The sequence below is a fragment of the Falco punctatus genome (assembly GCF_963210335.1).
Source record: "Falco punctatus genome assembly, chromosome: 1".
NCBI classification, from domain to species: Eukaryota; Metazoa; Chordata; class Aves; order Falconiformes; family Falconidae; genus Falco; species Falco punctatus.
In genome coordinates, this window is record NC_137580.1 from 68,826,084 (window position 1) to 68,849,805 (window position 23,722).

General features: G+C 36.4%; 1 protein-coding gene across 2 annotated transcripts in view; it reads left to right on the plus strand.

The window, feature by feature from the left end:
• The window catches only part of TBCK (TBC1 domain containing kinase), a 117,810-nt gene that overhangs the window by 26,945 nt on the left and 67,143 nt on the right, over nt 1-23,722 (plus strand). For both annotated transcript variants that reach the window (XM_080374031.1, XM_080374032.1), the window contains exons 4-19: nt 3,913-4,027; nt 5,537-5,610; nt 6,692-6,833; nt 8,087-8,147; nt 9,484-9,545; nt 10,276-10,337; nt 11,070-11,218; nt 12,219-12,357; nt 13,808-13,907; nt 16,399-16,448; nt 16,810-16,939; nt 17,783-17,881; nt 19,159-19,221; nt 20,023-20,149; nt 20,736-20,786; nt 21,490-21,573. In XM_080374031.1, the coding sequence (XP_080230157.1) occupies nt 3,913-4,027; nt 5,537-5,610; nt 6,692-6,833; nt 8,087-8,147; nt 9,484-9,545; nt 10,276-10,337; nt 11,070-11,218; nt 12,219-12,357; nt 13,808-13,907; nt 16,399-16,448; nt 16,810-16,939; nt 17,783-17,881; nt 19,159-19,221; nt 20,023-20,149; nt 20,736-20,786; nt 21,490-21,573 (1,508 nt within the window). The remainder of the gene's footprint in view (nt 1-3,912; nt 4,028-5,536; nt 5,611-6,691; nt 6,834-8,086; nt 8,148-9,483; nt 9,546-10,275; nt 10,338-11,069; nt 11,219-12,218; nt 12,358-13,807; nt 13,908-16,398; nt 16,449-16,809; nt 16,940-17,782; nt 17,882-19,158; nt 19,222-20,022; nt 20,150-20,735; nt 20,787-21,489; nt 21,574-23,722) is intronic.

The window sequence follows — 23,722 nt, forward strand, 5'->3', positions numbered from 1 at the left end:
CCTGAGGTAAACTTCCAGAAAAGGGCTTTGTGTCCTTAAACAGTAACAATTTAACAGGCTGGAGGTTGATCTGACTGTTATGTGCAAAAGTTAATGTTTTTTTTTGTGAGGGCACAATGCAGCCACCTGTGTATTATTACAGTGTGGAAATTAGTCAGTTGTCTGGCATAGCTTTTGGTCTGACAAATTCTGGAGATAATAAAACAATTATCATTTTTGTTGGGTTTTAAGTTGTCTTCCCTTCTCTCTCCACGCACAAATGCCATGCACATGCCTTTCTTAGCCATGCTACTTTTGTGCTGTTGGCTGGATTTGCTTATATCGGCTTCTAGATTCTGCCTCCCCCTGCCCCTTACAAGACGAGTTTGAGGAATTCAGTTATCCTTTGCGCTTCCTTTGCTACCGTTCAATAAATTCAAGTTAGAGACCTAAACCTGGTATTGGTATTAATCCACATTCTTTAAATTCTTCCTTTCTAAAATGAAGAAACACAAAATAGCCCCTTTTCATGGCTACATTGCTTCTTCAAACCAGGAAAAAAGCAGGCAATGATTAAATCTAAGCATTATGATTTTACATGCGTGTAACCCTTTTACTTGAAGAGAACCCCTTTTTGAAAGCCTAGCTGAGTAGGCTACAGCTGAGTAGATTGGTGGTATCCCGAATGAGGATTAAAACGAAGCCTGCACATTTAAAATGTGCTGGTAGCTGTAGAGAGATCATGCTTTTTTTTGTTTCTGTCCATGAGTGTTCCTTTTGTAGAGAAGCTCCTGTTGCTTCTTTTTTTCCTTTCCACCAATGGGAGAAAGAATCTTAAAGCAAGTCTTGTTAGCAGAGCTAGGAAACAGAAGATAACGAGTGCCCCTTCAGATCTGCCATTTGAAGTGCATCTCATACTTTCATGCTTTTGCTTACTGCATCCTACTGTATCTGCCTTGATCAGTGGAATAATTTGCTTCGCAATAGTTTAAAGTCACATCCATGATCATCTGCTGCTGAGATAAACAGAGTATTTCATGCCACATGACTGTCGTTATGGTTCTCCTTAGGTCAGTGGTGGAGCATGGATGGTGTTGAACCTGCCACACCTCCATGTAGCTGCTCTTTCTCTTCTGCTGTTTCTAGTACTTTTGTTGTTGATGGTTTTCCCCCACCTGCTGTTAAAGTAGGGTGCTGAAACGTCTGCAGTTCAAGACCCCCAGTGGCTAAACCACTCCTCTAGATCTATCATAACTAGCTAAGTCGATTGGAAAGCTGACTTCCAGCTGATCAGGGAAAAAGGGTCTGAATCTGCTCGGACCTCACCACGAGCACTGGGTATTGTAAATGTCCTCCTCACTTAAGACTGTCTTTTCTTTTTCTATGTATGGTTTCTTGGCTTTTTGTTTTCTAAAAGGTCAACTTAACTGAAGCCTGGAAGCAGCTCCATGAGTATCCCTCCTGCCCTTGCAGAACCCCACTGTAATGCTTGCAGTGTTGATAGTGGCTGTAGAAACTGGGAGAGAGCTGAGCCCCACTGGAGCAAGGAGATAGCCTCGGTAGTCATCTCCAGTGAGGCCAGGGACTGCTTATGAACTTGGCCTTGGAGAATTTAAAGCAGAGATATTTCTTGTGCTTGATAACAGTGATGAGTGTTGTTGTCAGGCCTAATAAATGAAATAAGTACTAGATAATGTGCAACAGCACAATGAGGAGCTTGTATTACAGAGTTCTCTCTCTCCTGGGTTGGTGGTGTACGTGTGTCAGCTTGAAGGTGAGGTACTTGGCTGAATACATCTGCCCAGCAGGTTGGCATCAGGAGCTTAAGACACTGATAATTACGTGCAGTGAAAAAATAATTATCATTCATGTGTTGCTCGTCATTGTAATGCTATGAAGGATTTATTGTAAAGAATCCAAAAGCAGTATTTTCAGGCATTTGCCTGCGTTCCGTTATGAATTGCAAGAGAACGTGGAGAATTAATGGGTGGCTGAGGCCCCCTAATGCCAGCAGAGCACACTGCACTCCTCAGGCACAACGGCCACTTTATATTTACTCTTATTTTTTAATGTAAAGAAACACTTTTTAGGCTAAGATTCCTTATGGTGTATTAATTGTTTGCCTTAAATTGCTTCCTTACTGGAAACATGAATTCTTGATCATTGAAATTTTATTTTTATGTCTTCTTTTACAAAGCTGTGCAGACAGTGAGAGAAATTATTCTGGTTTGCAATTATTCTCATTAGTATTTGCTTTGCAGGCAAAAAACTATATAGGGAAGCTGAACGCTTGTGAGGTAAATTTTTGGTCACAGTTATATGTCTGCCCAAGAATGACTGGGAGGAAGCATAGCTAGTGGTGTCAGATGCTGTGGTGTATTATGTAACTTGGCGGTGGGAGTGATGGGGAAGAAAAAGTGCCAGCGAGGGAGGAGCAAGACAGTTGTGGGATTTTGGTTTGGTTTTGTGGTTATTAGCCATGTGGTTTTGGTTGAATTGCTAAGACCTTGAGAATCACTTCCGAATGCTATGATCTAAGATACAGCAGTGTGGGTATCTGTTAGAATAGATTCCTTTTGTGCTTAAAATTTAACTTAAAAGTGTGTATTTACAACTAGTGTAAAGTAGTATAGAGCTGCCCTTCAAGGAAGAAAATTAGAGTCTAGAATCTGGCTCCATGTAAGGTAATTTAATGGTGGCTTTAGACTATTACTGAAACAGCTCTTTTCAGTATTTCTGTGTTGCATAGTCTCAGAATTTGTTGGAATTTGTCTTGTTTTTGTCAAAATCTAGCTATGTACTCTTGTGACAAAGTTTTGGCATTCAGTCAGGTATGAATAGCAGCTAATAAAGTTTTAATAAATCAATTTTGGTGTTTAGTTGGCTTGTCACTCTCACCAGTCTGTAACGTTCCCCCTCATTTTACTGTTACACAAATTTTTAATGAGGAAAAGAAGGTGGTGAGCCTAGTGCAGAACGCTGTTGCATGTCATTCTTTAACAATGAAATCAAAAAGTGCAGATGTAAAGTTTAGCCTTTATAAGTAGATATGCTTTGTTTTCTAGACATTTTGTAAACTAGTGTCTTCAGAGATAAAGTTGCCAAAGACACCTGAAGTGTACTCAGAGGGGAGTAGGGAGGACATGAGAAAGGTAAAAAGTTCCAAGGAATCACTCTGGGTGACGTTAGATCTGTGTCTTTTGTTCTTATTTTGGATGCATTTTGGAAGCCTAGTGTTGGTGGTCTCTACAAAGGCCTACCCTACTTCAGGGCTATCAATTCTTAGAGTAAATGGTAACTGTTTTCAAAATACATTGTTAAGTCAAAATGGTTTGAATGGTAATCTCCATTGTTTTTTTTCCAAAGACAGTAAGGTTGATGCTTCCAAAGTTGTGAAACAGAATGTGCTGAAAGTGAACTTTTCTGCCCTTTCTGTTGTTCCCTGTTTTAGATGCTGAGTTGACTGAAGGCTGTAGGTGTGATCTAGCCGTGCCTCTACCCTATCTACTAGTCACGATCCAGTTAGCATCTGAGTTTCAAGAACTTTTGTTCAGTTGAACTTTTCTATGAACATCAGTAGCAGACTTAGGAAGAACAAATAAAAATGAAGGAGGGTTGGGATTTATATTTTGTTTTGCTATTAGTTGAGGTATATCTCCTAATTTCTATCACAAAGGATATTTTATACTTTGTCATAATTTTCTGCTGTTTTGAAGGACCAGTTCAGGCTGAAGAAACCTAGTTGTGGGATACAGTTGTGTGTGGACCTGAACATACCCTACTGTAATCAATGTCTATCCCTTAAACTGTTCTGGATTTACAAATGTCTCACTTGTGTTTGGAATAGCTGTGGAACATACCACATTTTTACAAATTAAAAAGGGAAAGATTCAGTATAACATTCTTCTTTTTTTCTTTCTTTTTTTTTGGCAGTTCTTCAAGGATCTTATGCATAGCATATGAGGTTTTGCAGGGTTTGCAGTATATGAACAAACATGGAATGGTCCACCGAGCACTCTCTCCTTGCAATATTCTTTTGGATCGAAAGGTACAGCTGCAGAAATTAGTCTGGTTTTTGTTTGATTTTTGTTTTTTCCTCTTGCTGCCAATGGGCAGCATGCTATGTCATATATGAGCACTGGTCAGTCACAGCCTTTCTGATGGGGAAAAAGATGTTGTGGTCGTTTTTGTTGTGGGTTTGTTGTTTGGGCTTTTTTTTTAACTACAGTTTCCCCCCATTTCTTAAATTTCAAATGTATTTCAGATTTTTCCTCTTTTTGCATTTTCTTCTATCCCAAACCACTTTTTTCACCCTTTTCTTCTTACAGTGGTATTCTAAGTATACTTGTCATCATTGTGATTAGTTACAAGACCTTCCTAGCTGTTTGAATATGAAAATATTTCTTCTGGCTAATTAGCAGTTAATAACATCTCTTGTGTTTCGTGGCAATCTGATACTTTTAAGATACCAACATATTTCTTTGTTAATTTTAAATTATTAAAATTCCTGTGTCTTTCAAATCTGTTGTCACAGACTGTTGAGTTTGCAGTGTGGAATACAGGTTCTTTTCATAAAAGCTGGGAGAAATTAATAGCTGCTGTTATACTCAGAGCAGTTGCTTCATCTGGACTGACAGCTGAAGAGCTTGGTCTGTCTGCATAACCCCTCTCTCTTTCCCCTTCTTTGTTTATATAGAATAGCTAGATCCTTCCCTTGGAAGGAAGGAATGGTGTTTTTAATATACTTGTAAACAAATGAAAATCATAATGATACTTTAACAAGCAAAAGTACTTAGGATTTTAAGATACTCCTAAAATCAATAAAGGAACAAAAGCGGGCCATGAGACCATAAACTTCTAAACTTTTCCCCTGCACTTTCAATAGCTTGCTGATGTAGCCTTCACTGTTGAATGATCTGCAGGCTGGCTGAGTATAATTCAAAATTCAGCAGAAATAATGTCTCAGTTTAACATAACTTCTGGACCTATTTTTTGTTGTTTTGGTGTTAACACCTGTTTCCAGCAAGCACCTGGAAAACTTGGTTTTTTTGGAATATGTGTTGACACAGTTAAGTAGAGCAAGCTAGTAATGAATTGATGGGAAGGGCTGCAGGAGCAAGGCTGGGTAAATAGAAAAGGTGAGGGAATACTGGTGATACTTAGGGAGTTCTGGGATTCAAACAGGATTTTGAACAGTTTTCAAACAGGAAAAATGTTCAGTAGAGTATTTAAGCCTTTTTAATTTACTGAAAATATACTGTAACTTTAAAAGTTCTGATTTTCTTGTGCATTCCAAACAATCTGATTACTTAGTGCCCTTGGAAAGTGAAAGTATTAGAAATAAGCACCTTATTGACTTGCCATGGAGTTCTACATAATAGATGAGACAGAAATGTAAGAAGGTGATTTTATAGGTATCTGTCTTCTGGCAGCTAATGCAACTTGAATTTTTTATTATTTTTTTTAATTTTTTATTCTTTTTTTTTTTTAGCTTAAACACAGATTTTTCCAGGATCAGATTCTGCTGCTCTTAATCATTTTTTATTTTCCTTTTCAGGGACACGTGAAGTTGGCTAAATTTGGACTCTACCATATGACTGCTCAAGGTGTTGATGTTGATTTTCCTATAGGGTAAGGTAGTAGCTACACAATACAAATATGTCAGGGATATATTTTTTCAGGAAACAATTTATGCTTTGAGGAATCATCTTCAAAAATGTGTTGTATGCACAGATTACAGGTTGCTGGTTTGATTCATACTTGTTGCATACATCCCTTACACAGAAGCTTCTGATAACGTCACTGAAGAGGTTATCATCTGACTAGATGAAATTAATGAAAGAGAATGGATATCACGCAAACATACTACTGTAATTATATGATGTCAGCCCTTATTGCCTAGATTTGCCTTCAAATGGTAGTAGTTCCCTGGGACTCAGACAATCTAATTTCAAATTTAGGAGAAACCACAACCAGCGGTTTGCTGTTGCACACCGCTGTAGGCATCTTGCTCTTTATCATTTTGTGATTTATTTTCAAGTGATCTTACTGTCTAGCCAAAGTGCCATTACAGTGTTTCCTTGCTGTTTTTTGAGGTGTCATGTTGTTTACAGTTGAAACACTGAGCTGATTCTTGAAGATATGCCCAAAAGAAATGATGTTTCCATTCAAAAGGTGGTTTCGGATTTTGGGATTTTTTTAAGCTTTATAATGAATTGTTTATAGAAAAATCAATAATGTTGTTTTAAAATCATCTAGCAGCAGGTAAAGTATGTCCTCAACACCTTTGTTATTTTTTATTTTTTTTTACAAATTCAGAAGTTATTTGATGGGAATGCTGTCAGTGGAGGAGAATACTGCCACCACAGACCCAGTATGGGTCTAGGATACATTTAGCTAACGTACAAGTGCTAGAACACAATACATATTTTCATTGAGATATGTAGGCATACTATTTTGAAAGCTGCTGTTACTTTCTCTCACAAAAAGTCAGAGCTAGTGATTAAGATTTGACCTTTTGTGTAGTAGGCACTATGTATTATACAACTGGAGGGAAACTTTGCTGTTATGTGTAGGTTTTGACTGGATAAAATAGAACAATCTACATTGCTATGAGTTCTAGTTTTTCAGAATGCAAAATTATTTTGATTACTGTAACTGGAAAGGTAGGTTTTTGGACAGACAGGATATTAACGTTGCTGCATCTTTCTAGGTACCCATCATATCTGGCACCTGAAGTAATTGCACAGGGAATAGTAAAACCAAGTGATCATACTCAGTGTGAGAAGCCTCAGCCTTCTGGCCCTAAATCAGATCTCTGGTCTCTTGGTATAATATTATTTGAGCTTTGCATGGTATGTAAGAGGATGATTCTCTGGATTGTGACTCTTGGGGAATAGTTACATTAACTTGGTTGCTCTTGAGTTTGGGGTTCATGACACTTTGCCTATTACTCAAGTCCAAATACTAGAATATGTTAGTATTCCTACCTGGACAGTATTGCTGGGGGTTCTAGTAGTAGGGTGCATATTGACTTGGTATGTGTGTATGTGTTAACCATGAAGGGCAGCTGCCTGTTAAGCTACAGTGATGTGAGTGCATGATAGAATTCTTAGTGAGGAATAGCTTCTGAACCAGGAAGTCTCTCTAGATAATCTGTTGTTTAATTGTGCTTTTAAGCATGGAATATTTGTCATGCCCTCATTCTCCTTAGAAAGGTTGAGAAACTAATAACAGTTGCATGGAGAGGAAGAGAAGGGAGAGTCTCTCTTGCTGTCAGAGCTTAAAGAGCTTCTATACAGAATTACAGGTTTAATTTGGAAGATGCTTACTTGACTCTAGAAGTTGAAATACATTATAACAGCATAATGTTTGCTCTTTGTATATGTTAAACTGGCCTTCTTTGATTCAAACACAAAAACATTCTGTAGGGAGGTATGATCTAACAAATACCTCAATGTTGATGTTTAGTCTCATTATATAACTAAATTGTCAGACAATTGCATGGTCAAGAATCTGTTTTATATAGTGATTAGATCAGGATATTGGAAACAGTCTTCTTTTGCATATTCTACTGTAAATTTGCATAGTGTTCATAAATCATGATTTATTCTTTTGAATAAGTACATTTTGTTTAAAATGTGATGATGGTATTCTTTGAAACGCCTTTAGAGGGATTTTCAGGTGACTTTTCAAAAACACCGTGTGATAATACAAGCTATGATGATTATCATGTTTAGTAATGAATTACCTGTGTTCATGTTTATGTTGGAGAAAGTACAGTTCTTAGAAGCCTGTTTCCTTTTTCTGAGTTAATAATAAGCTTGCAGTTTTGCTAAGGCAGCTTGGAACTTTGTTTTGCCTTTTTGTTGTTGTTGTTGTTTCTTTTGTATTTGTTCTGGGAAAGAGACGTTATAAATGATACATTTTTTCTTTATGATGGCATGAAATGGTTTCTGCTATAGTTGAGGTAAATAGTTTTCCTGAATCTAAAATTCATGCATGGAAGCTTAGTTCACTCTCTTTGTATATAGATGGGTGTGTATGGTATCTAAATATTTTTATGTAGCAACATTCAACTGTTGATTTGATTTTGTTATTCATTTAGGGGAGAAAATTATTCCAGAGTTTGGAGATAGCAGAAAGATTGAAATTTATCATAATGTTAGGTAAGTAGCACAAAATCAATTTTTCAGGTTTCTAATCAGCTCTATAATTAGAGCTTTACAGACTAGTCAGCTTGTGATGTTCAGACCTAAGGTACTTTATCTTTGTCAGCTTTCATCTCCAGAATTAAATAGGCATTTGAAATATGGTTGCTTGTCTAGGGAAGGTGCAGAGGTGGGTGCCAGGAAAAATACATTTGCAGAAGAACTGTGAGTAGGTTAGAGAAAGGGCAAACTATAAAAAAAACAAAAAAAAACAAAGAAAAAAACAAAAAAAAACCCCAAAAAAACCAAAACAAACCATGCTCAGAAAAGGTTGTACTTTTGATGGTTATTTGTTGTTTTATGTTGCAGGAGGTTTCTGAAATGAGTTAGGAATTTTATGATGCTAAAGAAAACTGTCTCTGCACTAGCAGTGCTTGTGTACCAAATCCCAAGCAGGGAGAAGCAGGACTCAAATAGGAAGACAGAAAATAAAAAGAGCTGAGAAGTGTATTACTGGATCCAGGCTTATGTTTCTGGATTCACCTACAAACTATAAAACATTACTGTAGACATGGAATTATTGCTTAATGTAAATGAGTATGGAAGTGGGTACATTTTGTGGCCTTTAAAAGTTGGTTTATTGTAGAATTTATGTATAAACCATGTGGAGGGAAAGGACATGAATTTGCAATTTGAAGTTTTGTCAGTAAGTTATTATCTAGAGCAAATACCAATACTGTTGAAGTTAGTTACTGTTGGTAGAAACACAGTTTTCATTCAGTAGTTAGTGCTTCGGTGCTGAAATTTTGTTTTGTTAACAAAGCGTCCTGAAGCATTTCAGTTCCCTTCAAGTTGAATGCAATTTACATGTAACCTTTATCCACTGAAAAACCTTCATGTCCTGAATTAGGAATTATTTTCTCAATAACATGTTGAAAACAAGTTATGAAGTACCGCTAGTATTATCTGCAGGTAGCAACAAAACAAAAATTACCTTGACATTCTAGATGCAGATACTTAAATTGTTCTAGGGATATTTTTTTTAGAAGTGGAAACACTGTTTTAAATTATTTGACAGAAACTGACACTGTGGATTTACTAAGCCTCCAAAAATATTTTCACTGTTAAATGAGGTGTGCTGATTAACTTCCTTAGGCTTCGATTTTCTGTCTGCATAGGTGATTATGATAATTTTCATTTCTAATTTTGAGAATTCACTTTTATATGATGTGACAATGTCAATAAAAACCCAAAGTTAAGTGCTTTTTATTGGGGTGGGTTTTTATCTGGTTCACTGCTTAATTGTTACCATTTTTTTCAAAGTCTTGAACTCTTTATTGTTTTTTTTTCAAAGGCTGTGTAGATGATATTGTAACTGTATTGGCTGAAGAACATGGTTGCCTTGATATTATTAAGGTTTGTGGAACTAGTTTACTTTTCCATACAGTCTTATCCAAAACATTTTATTATTGTTGCATAGTATTTCATATACTTTTTTTTAACTTGTTTAGTCACTTGATGTATTGCAGTATAAAGAAAAATTTTGAAGTCTAAACTACTTATCTAAGATCCCTTCAAATAACCAGTACTGGTAAAATTCATTCTTTGCTAAAATTCCTGTCAATCTCAGTAAATGTTAATACTCTCTGGATAGAAAAAAAATCTTTAAAGTGTTGGGGTTTAGAACTTTTCTTCTGGAGATTTAGTCTTCTATCTGGTCCACTTTATACTTATTGATAGTGTAGGTTTATACAGTTCAACTCCTCCTCACTCCCAACGTTGTTCACTGAATTTTAGTGTCTGTATTTTGAGACATTATGTGAAAGGATTCTGACTATTAGCAGAAGGGAGTTCCCAGGTACTGCATTGTTTCAAACTGGGTACAGAATATCTAAATTTAAAAATAAAAAGCTAAGCTGCATGCATTGCAATTTTTTTTCCCCCAAAAGCAAATGGAGGGCTGAGGGTTGAGAAGAATAATTTCCCCAGCATTTTAACTAACTTCGTATGTGTAGGTGTGAAATTATATTGCTCTCAAAGGAGTAGCCTGTATGTTAAAAGTATGAGCTAAATTAAGCTCAAATTAATTAATGCTGAATTAAGACAGTAATAAACAGACCTCCTACATATTTTTCTTATGTTCTAGGACCTTTCTGAAAATACCATAGCTCTGCTGAAGAAATGCCTTATATTCCAACCTTCTAAGAGGCAAGTATTTAGTCCAAATGCCTAGTAAACTCTGCTGGGATACTATGAAATTAGATGACCTGTTGCTGAACCTTTTTTGGAGTAATGATGATTTATGCTATATTTAAGAAATTCCTGGTTTTGTTGCTTTTCAGTGTTTAATGGAAAGGAATTGGGGGAGGTGGAGGGAGGGGAAATCAAGCGTGCAAAACCTTGAGATTGAATCTGAGTATTTTTGGGAAAAACTGTTCAGGCATTTGTAGTTCTAAGTTCACAGTTTTTACTGCTTCAGTGTCTGGAAGTTGGTGGTGGTTAATGTAGCTCAGTTGTAGCCAGAATTAGGGCTGCTTTCTTCAAGTTTCCTCTTTCAAAGTACATTTTCATGATGTTAGTCTACCACAACTGTCTTTGGCAAACAAAAGCAAAAAGTATGCTTTTGTTCTTCAATCAAGGCTTTGCATCTTTCCATCTCTGCTTAGAGGAATTAAAGGGGATTAATAATATTGTTGCTATGTACATTAAATTAAGGTGAGATCTGTACTTGATCTGTAAACAGACTGCATGGTGTTTTAAACATCATGAATTGAACAAAATTGGTAGACATTTTTGCTATTAAAATTTCTGAAATCCAATATAATTTAAAATAACTTGCTGATATTTGTTAGGGGGCCATTTCTTACTGAAATAAAAGATTTTTATTTTTTTTTGGAAGCACTTTACTCTTAGTGTTTTATTCTCATTTCTTAATTCAAGGCCAACTCCAGAGGAACTGCTGCATGACAGTTTGTTCAGTGAAGTATCCTCAGTATATCCTCTCTTCCATAAACCTGCTGGTCTGTTCTCTTCTTCTCCAAGGTGTGCTAATTTAACGCTTCCTGAAGACATAAGTCAATTATGTAAAGGTAAAAGCAGGTAGTGGGATAAATGTCATTGGAGGGGGGAAGGAAAATAAAATGTTTTGGGGTTTTCTTTGAATACTTTGTTGGAGAGAAACTATTACATGCTACAATTATACATTCTTGTAGTAGTTGTTTAATGGGCAGAGATATAGGCAAACATGTTTTAAGGAATGTGTGCAAGTCAAAGGAGGGCATCTTGATTTTGTGTTTCAGCCTCGGGGATTAAAAAGTTATCATTAGTATTCAAGAACGGTTGAAATATCAATATCATCTTTTGCCTTTAGAATCTGGAGATGTGCATGTGTAAGGTAGGGGTTTTTTTCACTAAATTGTGTTGTGAATTGGTAATTCTGCTGGGTCATAGTATGAGATGATTTTTGCACGTATTGGAAGACTAAATCCTTGTGAAAAAGGTCATATTCTAGAATAAAAAGATGACATTTCTGAGTTTGAAACTACAGTATGCTGGAAGTGTTACTAGTCCTCGTTAACTTTTTCTGAACTCAGATTTCTACATGTTTAGAATACACTGTACAATTTTTTGAGATAAAGATTTTATACCTTGTTGTTACTGGTATGGTATGATGTGTGAAGGGAAGATGGATCGTAACTACTCAGTATGAATCACTAGTTTCTTATTTTTACATTTAGCGTTGTGTTGTGTACAAAATAGTGTGGGGGGTGGGGGTGTGTGGGGTTTAAAGACACAGTAAGCAAAAGTCCACACTTTAGTGTATTTATCTGAATGGTTCTCTTTTCTGGCACCAAGGCAAACTGCAGAAATAATTGCTTTTTTTCTGACTTCTGCCCATCTGCTGCTATTTTCTTAAATCTTCTTAAATGGCACTTCAAAAGGGAAGATCACTTTTCCTCTTAACTTCACATGAAGGTCTAGGACTTTTCAAGCATAATTATTTATTTTTCAACAGTATTTGTTTAGAATGGAAGAAGTACAAGCTGCCTAAAAAGATGTACCTCATTTTTATGTGGTTTCTACTAACAGGTGAAGATAGTGACTACCTAGCAGAAAGATCAATTGAAGAGGTTTATTATCTCTGGTGTTTGGCTGGAGGAGACTTGGAGAAAGAACTTGTCAACAAGGAAATCATTCGATCAAAGCCACCTGTCTGCACGCTTCCCAAGTAAGGAAGGAGAAGCCCTTTAAGGGAAGGGAGGATGGATGGAGAAAGCCACTGGTTCTGAGAGAACATTTTTGGTTTTGTTTTTCATTTCAAGACCTGTATGTATGCAAAATATTAAAAATAGTATTCTTGTTTAGGGGGAAATATTGTCATTTCCCTTCTTACCCAATTTAAGGCATTGTTTAAATGCCTTATATTTCTCACCTAACTGTACTTCATATGTTTTGTAAAATAAGAAGAAATGTTGATGAAGTGCAAAATACTGAACTGGAAGTCCCTAAATTAAGCACACTTTGCAGTAGCATTAAGTTTTAGTAAAAATGTCTCACTGTGCTTCAACAGCAGATTTGTAACTGCAGTTTAATTTAATAAATTCGGTAGCAAATTCTCACATTCTGAATTTCCTTTCACAGAGCAGCAGTGCTGAATGGTCAACCTGATTATTCAGCAGATCAGCTGACTGCTTTTCTTTAAAAAAAAAAAAGCTTATTTTTATGACTTGATCTGTAACAGCATGTTATTCATTACTACTTTTATCTTACTGCTGCACACATTGCAATTTTATATGGTTTTAATCCCACAATCTGATGTTAATAACCATAATTATGTATCCATGTAGATCAGTTACCTGGTCTGTGTGTTTAAAGACACATGAAGTCAGTGTACAGCCAAAATGTAGTAGCTTTAAAAAAAAAAAAAAAAAAAAAAAGTGTCAGGTCTAGATTTTAAGTGATGTTTTGGTGGTAAAATTACTGTGAGATTTTGAGGGATTGCCTATTTATGTACCCACTGGTGAATGCGTGTGCATTCGAATTATAAGGGGAAAGCATTTTTAGTCATACTATCTATCTTGAAGGTGAGGTGTTACTTTAAAAAAAGGCAATCTAACTCCATTTGCTAAGCAATACTCAGAATGCAAGCTTAACTTTGGAAATCAATTTCATGTTACCTACTTCAAAAGTATCACCAAATTGGTGGTAATGCAGACAATTTGTGTATATTGGATGTACTGGATTCATTTGTATCCTTAGACGGACTGCAAAAGACAAGGTCTGGGTCAGACTTCTGCTTTTTGTCATGGTGGGAAGTGGTTTTCATATGACAATAACGTTTTATTTTTGCTTTTCACAATAAATGTCAGTCCTGGTCTGTGCCAGGTCAAGGAATAAAAGGGAACAGTAATCCCATATCTCATTACTCTTCCTTTGTGTGCAAACCAAAGTTACAGAAAACCAGAAATGTGCCTTTCTGCAGAAAAAAACTGAATAATTTAAGGTGATTCCCTTGGTAGCAGGTTTCATGCCATACAGAGTCAATACAGTATACTTCTAAGCGCTAGTATTTTGTTTTAAGGAAGAAACTGATTGATGTAAGGATTTTTTTTTCTAATGCAAGTCTTGTGTTATAAAATGACCTGATTGTTGTTTTTTTACTTTTCTCCCTTTTGAAGCTTTTTATTAGAAGATGGTGAGAGCTTTGGGCAAGGACGAGATAGAAGCTCCCTCCTAGATGACACCACTGTGACTTTGTCCCTATGCCAACTCCGAAACGTAAGAGGAATATTGTGCACTTGTTCTTACGGCTTCACTGCAGAAACATTTGTTTAAAGGATATATGGAACAGCAGCTCATACTGCTGTTCCTGCAAGTGACAGTGTTACTGCTTCCAAGAGAACATTATTGGCACCTGAGTCAGATTCTGATCTATGCTAATAAATTGCTTTGCAAAAGCTTACTAAATTTGATTTTCTTCGGTCCCTCCATCCCCTTCCTGTGTCCCTCCCTTTCCTTATTTTTGTTTACTGCTTTGTTCTGATGTAGCCGGAAGAGTTCTATAGTACCTGATATCCTCCGCAATTGTTAAACTAATTGGACAGTGAGTGTCGTCTTGCATTCCTTAGTTCCTGTCTGTCAGTGGCTCACAATATTCAAAAGGAAGATCAACACAATTCAGCTGCAGCTCCTTAATGGCTTTATACTTCAAGTTGGATACCAAGTTTCTGGTAGTTAATTACTGATCTTTGGAATATATAGCTATGAAACAACTAGTTCAAAAGATCACTTTAAACCATTTTTCCAGAAGGCAGTAATGCAGTTTTCTTCCATCTTCAGTGGCAAAATCAACATATGATAACCTTAATTTTGCCTGATGTAATGATGAGTTACAAGATTTACTGCATATATCACTGAAATGTTTTAATTGTTCACATTCTTTGCACGTGTAAAGCTTTATTGCTGTAGAATTAGAAGTTTATGCTGCACTCTTTGCAGCTTGCTTTTTATAGTAGTGAATGCAATTCTGTCACAGTCTTTATAAAAAAACCTTTCCATATGATTACAGGGGTCAATACAGACAGGAAGGTGACTTCTGAAGTCTTGACCTCTGCCACCATTACCTTAATTTTGAGGGCAGTGTGGCAAATACTGAAGAAATTTGTTAACACAGTAGAACCTTGCATTACTTCACATAAGGGCATGGAGACAGACCAAAGAACCTGGTGGTTTGCTTGATTGGTGGGTTGTGGAGTGATGGGGGTGAGGTTAAGAATATGCAGCGGCTATTTTAAAGGCAATATATACACTGCAGCTGCTACTGTTACCATGTAGTATAGTCTGGTTTAGCTTTGTAACTGTGTTTCTTTTATAGTATTAGTTTTGCAGCTTGTATTGTTTGTTTCAATGTTATCACTATGGAGAGATTGCTAACCAACCCTGGTTATGTAATTTTATGCTAAGAGGGAAAGAGTCATTTAAAACTTCCTGTCACTGAGGAGACTGTTGTATCGGTAACTGATGAAACAACCTTGTACTCTCCATGGGCTGTCTCATATAAAGGAACTAAATTAAGGTTCAGTGATTGGTTAGCTGTAATATGGGATCGAGTATTGTTCGAGACCCCTTAGAAGTCTTAGAGATACCTGTAAGGAGCATGTGTGATGCTTAGTTAACATAGTACCACCTGTTGAATTAATATGTATGATTTTTTCCAAGAAATGTAATGCATAAACATGTGTGGACTATATAATTTTGTTTGAATGAGACATACGGCATGCATGTTAAGTAGAACAATCCCCTGTACATAGAGCGCTGCAAGAAAGGATGGCTGCTTCATAATGCTACATTGGTGTTAAGGAGTTTTCTTATTGTTACGTACTGTTGTTCTTACAAAAGGGCAGCTTTTAAGGCTTTTTCTTAAACTTTTTGATCTGTAATTTTGGATATTGCTGCCTACTTCTATAAGTACAGCAGCAGATATATAATGAAGTTTAATTTTGCGGAAGACACAAGCCTGAACCTTGCAGTGTTAGTTGAAATAAATTTTTAAACTTATGCCATTCTTCAAGCACCTTTTATAGAGCAGAGCTTGATAGTTATAATCAAAAGAGGATCAGTAGTGAATGAACTGTTCTGTCAATCCCAGGAGGAACAGGCTGTGTGCCTGCTGTACGACTCTTAAGTTAGGAACTGATCTGCAAAACAGAGCGCTGCGGGGAGGGTGATATTAAACATCAATTGCAATGCACCAAACTTGTCTGAAAACTTCATGCAAAAGTCAAGGCATGCTCGTCTGTCACCTTTCCAGAGAGTTTCTGTATTTCTATGCAGCTTTCAGATGCTTCTACTAAAAGGAATTCAAATTTGCATAACTCTTCAACTGATTAAAAACATAAACCCAAGTTGTGCAATTATTCTGCAGCTACTTGGATAGGAAGTCCATGTAGAAAAACAAGGAAAAGAAAGAGAGCTGCATAATACTGTAGATCTGTTAATGCGTGTGTGTGTAAATAGGTTTATGAATGAGAGGAGCATTATCTTCGGGCAGAACTTCCATGAGCTCAAGAAGCTTGTATTAGCAAAAGATTTTAGAGTTAAAGGCTATATGTTTCTTTACTGATAGAGGACTGAGCTAATGCTTAGGTCTCAAGGCAAGCTACTAGATTTGGCAAATGAACTGTTAATTAATGGGGTTCGTATTCCGCTAAATATTTCCACATGAATTCTGAGCAGCGTTCTGATAATTTATTTTAATTTTTCATTTCAGAGACTGAAGGATGTTGGTGGAGAAGCATTTTATCCATTGCTTGAAGATGAGTAAGTGTGTGTGTAAGTTTGTACATATACAAGAGACTGAATTTTGAGTTAGTTTTATTTGAGTGTCACACTGCACAGCTAGACAGAACCGCCTTCCAGAACCAAACGTAACATGTCCTTCTTTGGCTCTTAAAGCCCATGAGAGCTGATAAGCACTCTGTACTGACTTAGGGCCCTGATACCAAACTGAGGATCCTAGCCTGTTTCTTTGTTCTGGAAATCAGCTGTTTGTGCTGAATATTCAAAAGTATTCATTTATATTTGTTTCTGACTCAGAAATGCATCACAGGATATTCATTTTTTTTTTGCAGTGATTTGTATTTCTTGCTGTTCACTACTAGTATACAAACTCTTTTTCCAGCCAGTCAACTTTACCTCATTCAAACAGTAGTAATGAGTTGTCTGCAGCTGCTAGTCTTCCTCTGATCATCCGGGAGAGGGACACAGAGTACCAGCTAAATAGAATCGTCCTGTTTGACAGGCTGTTGAAGGTATGGAATCTTTCTGATGCTGGATAATAGGACTTGTTCTGTTTAATTAGAGGATTTGTAAATGACCAAGTAATTGAAAAATGAAGCAGAGATATAAGAGACCACAGTGGGAAAGGGGGAAGAAAACTCTACAGAAGTATAAAAGAATGAAAATGGAAATATGAGAAATTGGTCCTTTTCAGTAGTGGTGAATGTAAAGTAGGTTTTAGCGTATGCACATGAAAATGGAGCTGCTGCTAATACCTGTTATTTACTGAAGAAAATACTTCTGCATGCTTTATTTCATAACAGACTAAGCTATTATATGTATAAATATGCCTGTAACATTTCTGCGTTTCCAAGCAGTAAGGTACTTGAAAACAATACCAGTCTTCACTGTAAGAAATGTGGGTTTTGTACTGCGGGGAGAAAATACCAATCCCTAATTTACATACATGCAGAGAGATGGATTCCTGCTTAAGAATGAGAGAGCTGATGAGCATCAAGTACAGTACTAGGAAGGTATAAACTAGAAATATTTAATAAAAAAAAGTTGGATGCATACTGTGAAAAGAAACATAACAAAGAAAAAACTTCTAACAAAAATTTGGATTAGTAAATTTATATATCCAATATATACCAAAGCACATGAATATGTTTATGAGAAGGAGTGGTCATTTTAACATCAAACAGTAGTCTTCCATCCAGGCCTTCCAGTTAGGAATGAAACTTACTTGTAAAACTTGCATTTGCTGTCCAGGCTGACAGCATTTGTCCGTTGGGGAAAAGACCATCCCACAATTGGTATTGGAATTGTTTCAGTTACATGGTAATATTTTTGCTGTTAATCTCTTCTCTTTGAAGGCCTACCCGTATAAGAAAAACCAAATTTGGAAAGAAGCCAGGGTTGACATCCCTCCTCTTCTGAGAGGCATAACGTGGGCTGCCCTGTTGGGTGTTGAGGTAAGGGTAAGCAAATGGGAGGGCATTTGCGGTAGTCCCAGTACTGACTGGTACAGGGATAGGAATGGGATTGACAGGGAAGCTGGAATTTGGCAGGTAGAATTACTGGAATTTCAAACAAAATGAGTTATGAAATTGTGTGAACAAAGACAGAGAACTTGCTTCTTGATTCTAATATTATTTGATTTCAGAGAACGTATGTAAACTTCTATACATTTAATTTTGTTTCTGGGATGGAAGAATACTACCCATACAGCCAAATGTTGCTGGGTTTTTAAAATACAATTGGTAGCTAACAGGTTTTTCGTTTTATTTGTAATATTTTTGACAAATGCAGTTAGAATCCTGCTTCAGTCAGCAATACTTGGGCAAAACAGGATGAAAAACATATCAAATTTATTTTTCTCATGTACCAGTCAATGCACTTCCTCCAATGACTGGAGAATAAATAAATTAAATGTAACTCTTATGAACCAAGGGCTTGAAAGGAATGTCTCAGACATGAGGACTCTTCGCTGAGATTGCTTGACTACCAAGTTTTTGCACCTACCCTGCTTGCAGGCTGCAGTAGTGCAGCAAAGAGGTTTTTACAGGTAACACTTCTCAAGTTATTTAGGATATTTAGCTTAGGATGCGGTTTGCTGAGCGCTATATAGTATGACCAAAAAAAAGCTGCAAAGGTAAAGAACTGCTGGTCAGGGTCATAGCCTAGGTCTTGGGAGATGAGTCAGTTCTCAGGCTTCATCAGCTTACCATCTGTACAGTTTGTGTAGTGATTCCCTGTCCCATAAAATTAAGACGGATTTGTTAGCATGCCTGTCTCTGGATTTATGCAGGGACAGGCTACTTAAGATTAGTGCATATTGGTTAATTAACAGGCAGCTGGATTCAGTGCCTTTAGAGACAGGGTGCTGAAACCCACTTGCCAGTGGCTGAGGTAAGCGCTGAATTTAAACTGAGAGCATCTCTTGACTTGAAAATGAAAAACTATCAAGTACATAGCTTTCTGCATAAACAACTGAAAATCACTGAAGATTGTATTGAGGCGGTCACAGAAAGTTCTGTATGTCCTTAATTATAACAGAATAAAGATGTTTTTGTTAAAACTCAGCTGTAAAAATTTTCTGTACTTTGGGAAGATTTTTTTAGGAAAAAAAGGTTACTGACTAAACCACCTAACAAAAACAGTCAACTTCTGTATGTCAATGTGTACATTGTAATATGCTTTTATGTTAGTAAGGGCTTTCTAAATTCAGGCAATCTTCTTCCCCATTTAGGGTGCCATACAAGCAAAATATGATGCCATTGATAAAGACACACCGATTCCTACAGACAGACAAGTAAGACTTCTGGTGTTAACAAATATTGTCACTTAAGTATCACAAATATCTTTTCCACCAGTCTCAGTCATTTGCATGTTACAGGAGATGTGACTGATAACACTAATAGGGTTCCCCTTATCCTGTAACCTTATTCATGCTGTAGCAAGAATCTTGAAAAACAGGTAGGAATAAGTAGTTTAACTCAAATTATGCTATATAACGTGTGGAAAGCGAAATCCTCTTTTGCTTCAGAATCACTGTTTCTGTAGCAGCAGAGCATAGTGAACAGTATTACTGATACATTGTTAAAAGCCCTGTTTTTATCTAATGTTTGTTTTGCCTATTGGACCATGTATCGGATACTGCTGAGTACCCGGAGATCCTGTAAGGTGAGCTGTGCTCCACAGAAATGGGTTCTTGAGCAATTTGAATCTCCAAGAAGTCTTGCCAGACATAAAAAGACATCGTGGACAACAGCTGTTCCTTTTGGCTGGGTGAAGAAATATTTTCCATCAAATTGTGTACAACATTCCAAGAACTCTGATTTGATGATGATTTAGAGCAAATTAATATTAGCACCTGAAATGAGTCCAAAAGCTGGGCCAGAAAAAACTATAACTGGACCCTGCTTTGTGCCTTTTCCAAGTGTTAGAATGTTTTTAAAAATAGGAAACTGAAAAAAGAAAAAAATCTCTATTTTTAATCTTTGACAGGGCTGTTAGTCCACTGTCCCCTTTCAGTTTTGGTTTTGGGAGTGATGGAGGAAGTAGATTGTGTTTATGATGGTGTTTCTTTGTTATATGCTTGTCTGTGGTGCAGATTGAAGTTGATATTCCTCGTTGCCATCAGTATGATGAATTACTGTCATCTCCAGAGGGTCATGCAAAGTTTAGACGTGTACTGAAGGCCTGGGTTGTTTCCCATCCTGATTTGGTGTACTGGCAAGGTAAGCTCGACTAGTTGGCAAGGTCAGATAATTAACTGGAAAGCTATGACTGACTTACAAATACCTCCCTGTCTTTCCCCAACATACCCCTAAGTGTAAGGGTTATTTGAGTGCTTTCCTTTCAGTTTCCTTTGAAGAATGACTCTGTAGATTATTGCAAATTTAGATCCTAATAATTTAATTTATATTTAATTTGTAATGTGAAATTGCCCCACTCCTTTCTTATATATTTACTATCCTTAAGTTTCAGTCACTTTCCTTAAAAATAAAATAAAATAAGTGTCGCTTACTGTTCAGTTCCAAGGTAAATCTGCTGAAGTTACTGAGTGAGTTCTTGGGATGGTAAATTGCATTTTTTTGAAGCCTTGGCAGAATAATCACTTCAGCATTATAGTTCAACAATTTGAAATCCTCTCTGTTTTCATGCATTGATTTCACAGTTATTCTGAGCATCACCTGTGAAGCCTGATATTGCAGAATTATAATCAGTATAAAGTATGCAAATTTTCATGATTAATTAATTTATCTTGTCCATTTCAGTAAATGAGCTCTTTATACTGTTTCTTTATGGGTTTTCTTTCTTTAGGTCTCGACTCTCTTTGTGCACCATTTCTGTACTTGAATTTTAACAATGAAGGTGAGTGCCTTTTTGTGCTGGGGTGAAGGGGGAAGCACAGTCTGTCATCTGTATCTAGTTGTAGACAGACATGTGTGCACCCACTTACAGATGGAAACTTTCTGTAGCTACAAAGGAATTTTAAAGCTCTTGTTGCCACAAGTCAAAAGAAATTGTTGGATTTTGAAAAGCGCATGTGGTGTACTGCTCTTCAAGCAGGGGTTCAAACCCTGTGTTTATTGCCAAGTACAATAATTAGTATATATTAAAACCCACAAATAACCTTTATTATAGAAAAGCAGGAAAAGCTTCTGTAATATTTTCTCAGTGAAGTTGTAGTTCAGCCTTGTTTAATACGAATGCGTTATTTGTTAACCTAATTGTTAACCTGTCAGACTGGCTTTTTTCAGAAGAGCTGGCGGTTGTTTTAAATGCCTAAAAGCTTATCAGACCAGCTTTGGATGATACGTGGCCTTTATAATCTTAGAATGCAATTTCTTCAGAATAGGTCCTGTCCAATCTTCTATTTTCTTGCACGTGGCTTTCTTTAGATAAGGTCTGTGTGTGGGGAAAATTACTCCTATTATGCCTACTGACCATACAATTATTTTTGTGTATAGATTGATTTAAGTATTTATGCTTATTATCTGCTTAATAATGAACGTTTTAAGGTGTACTTATGTTTCTACCTCTGTAGTTGCATCCATTTTTCTAATTCTTTCAGCTCTGGCATATGCCTGCATGTCTGCTTTTATCCCCAAGTATTTGTATAACTTCTTTCTGAAGGATAATTCTCATGTTATTCAAGGTAAGTCAGTCCTTTTTTTTTTGTTTTTTAAAGTCCAAAGAGAAGTAGAATTGTTTCTGGATATATAAATACGTGTTTTTCAAATGATTGTACAAATGGAACACAATTAGAACCACATTGTAGAAATACTTGCCTATTTCTTTCAAAAGCTTTATTGTAGATAAATAAGAGTAACAGCTGTGCAAGAAAAACAGGAACAAAATAAGTGGGTAAAGATTCAGGCAGGAGAAAAAATCCAAATGCACACACACACACACAAAAACCCAACCAAATGTGTTCTCTGTAATAGCCAAGGTAAGACTTAGTTCATCATGCAAAGTTGTAAAATGAGGAAATAGTCTTTTCAGTGTCAGACTGTAAAGACCTACTCTTCAGGTGATCAAAATCACACTGTTACAGGAGCTATTTTGATACTGAGGGAAAATGAAGAGCAACAGTACAAACTAGGGACTCCTCAGAAAATGGAAGTTACGGTATTTAGAAAGTTAGGGATTTGAGGGGAATTCCTTACTGAACAGAAGATAATATCATTCAATAAAGGAGTTGGAGAATCCTGAAGGATAATGTTCCACAGTTCAGTCTTCACCAACTATATAGGTAACTTGGATAAATTAAAACAATAGTCAGGAGGTAAATGTCTGTTCTACTTGCAAGTTAATTGTAAATTTTGTGGAACAGGAATTGTCCAGACCTAGAAAGATACCTTGGCACTGTCTTTGTTGGAAAGGTGGTTTGTCTTGCAGACAGTTTTTAAAAACCAAAAATAGTTGTTTGAAAGCCATTGGTAGTTTAAAAAATCAGGAGGTAATGCATGTTTTTAATTGCAAGTAGTTATGAGTGTTTATTGAATACTGGGTTTCAGCATGGCTTTCTGTCCTTGTATTTCTTTTAAAGAAATTATTTTCTAGATAACTTGTGAAATCCTCAACTTAGAGTTTATATCGGGTTTTTGTCTTCAAAAAATGAAAGGAAATTAAGAATTGATCAACAAAATTTTATTAGACATAAAAGCAGTTACATACTAGATAATAGGGAGAGATCTAACACAGGGAGAGAACACAGCAGTTAGAGTTTATATGTGAAAGACTATGGGTAAGAAGTGTTATGAACCTAAAAGGTAAAATAATAGTTTAGAAAAACTGTTCAAGAGAACTTGTTTGCAGCCTTTTGTCTATAAAGAAAGTGTGCTTGCTGGAAAAAAAAAAGAACATAAAGATCTAAAGATGAAAAGATTATATTGTATCAGATGCTCCTACGAAGACAGCTGCTTTAGACTTCAAGACTAATAGCTTGGTTAAGACTTTTCTCAAGGAGGTATACTCTTCCATAAAATAATAGTTCTGCTCTCTGGAGTTCCCTGATGTTGTTCCTAATGAGCTTTACAAAAATATGTATCAGTCAAAGTTAGAAATAAAGGTCAGTAGGATTCTGTGAACCAAAGCAGTGTAGGTGTTCCTGAGTTCCTGTTCAACATCTGGCATCATCAAGGGCTCAGGGAGACTGGACCTTTTAGGATTCTTTCAGTATTCTGATGTTAGCCTTTCTAGGGCCATGTGTTAAACAGCAAAGAGTAAATAGAGATTTAAAGGAAAATTCTGTGTGATTTCCCTGCTTTATTGGGTTAAAAGCATTAAGAATGTGTCATTTAACTGCCTACTGCGATTTTATCTTCTTCACTTCCTTGCGTCTTCCATGTAGGGGTGGACAGGAGGAATTTTTCAAACTGCAGGGTTCAACATGCCTTGTTTCTGAGCTTGCCCTGTACAATGAAGACAGGTGTTTTTTCTAAGCTTATCAGATAAATTTTCTAGATGAACTATGAAGCAAGAGCAGTTAAAGTGATTTGGGTATGGAATGTCCAATTATGTAAAACAAAAATTCATATAATAAATTCAAAGCAACAGCAATTGGCTGGACCTAAGCCATATGTTTTTGTCAAGATCTGTGTTTTCAATGGACCCTTAATTAACCATGTAATCCCACACAGTAATGATATTTTATGGGACTGGCTAGTCAGATAAAGATGCTATTTGTCAACCTTTAGTATATCTGTAGGGAACCATCATGGGGATGAATTTTCATTTTTCAAATAAACGTGCTTCAGGGAAGCTAATTGTGAAATTGGTTTCATCAGCACACGGGGCTGAAT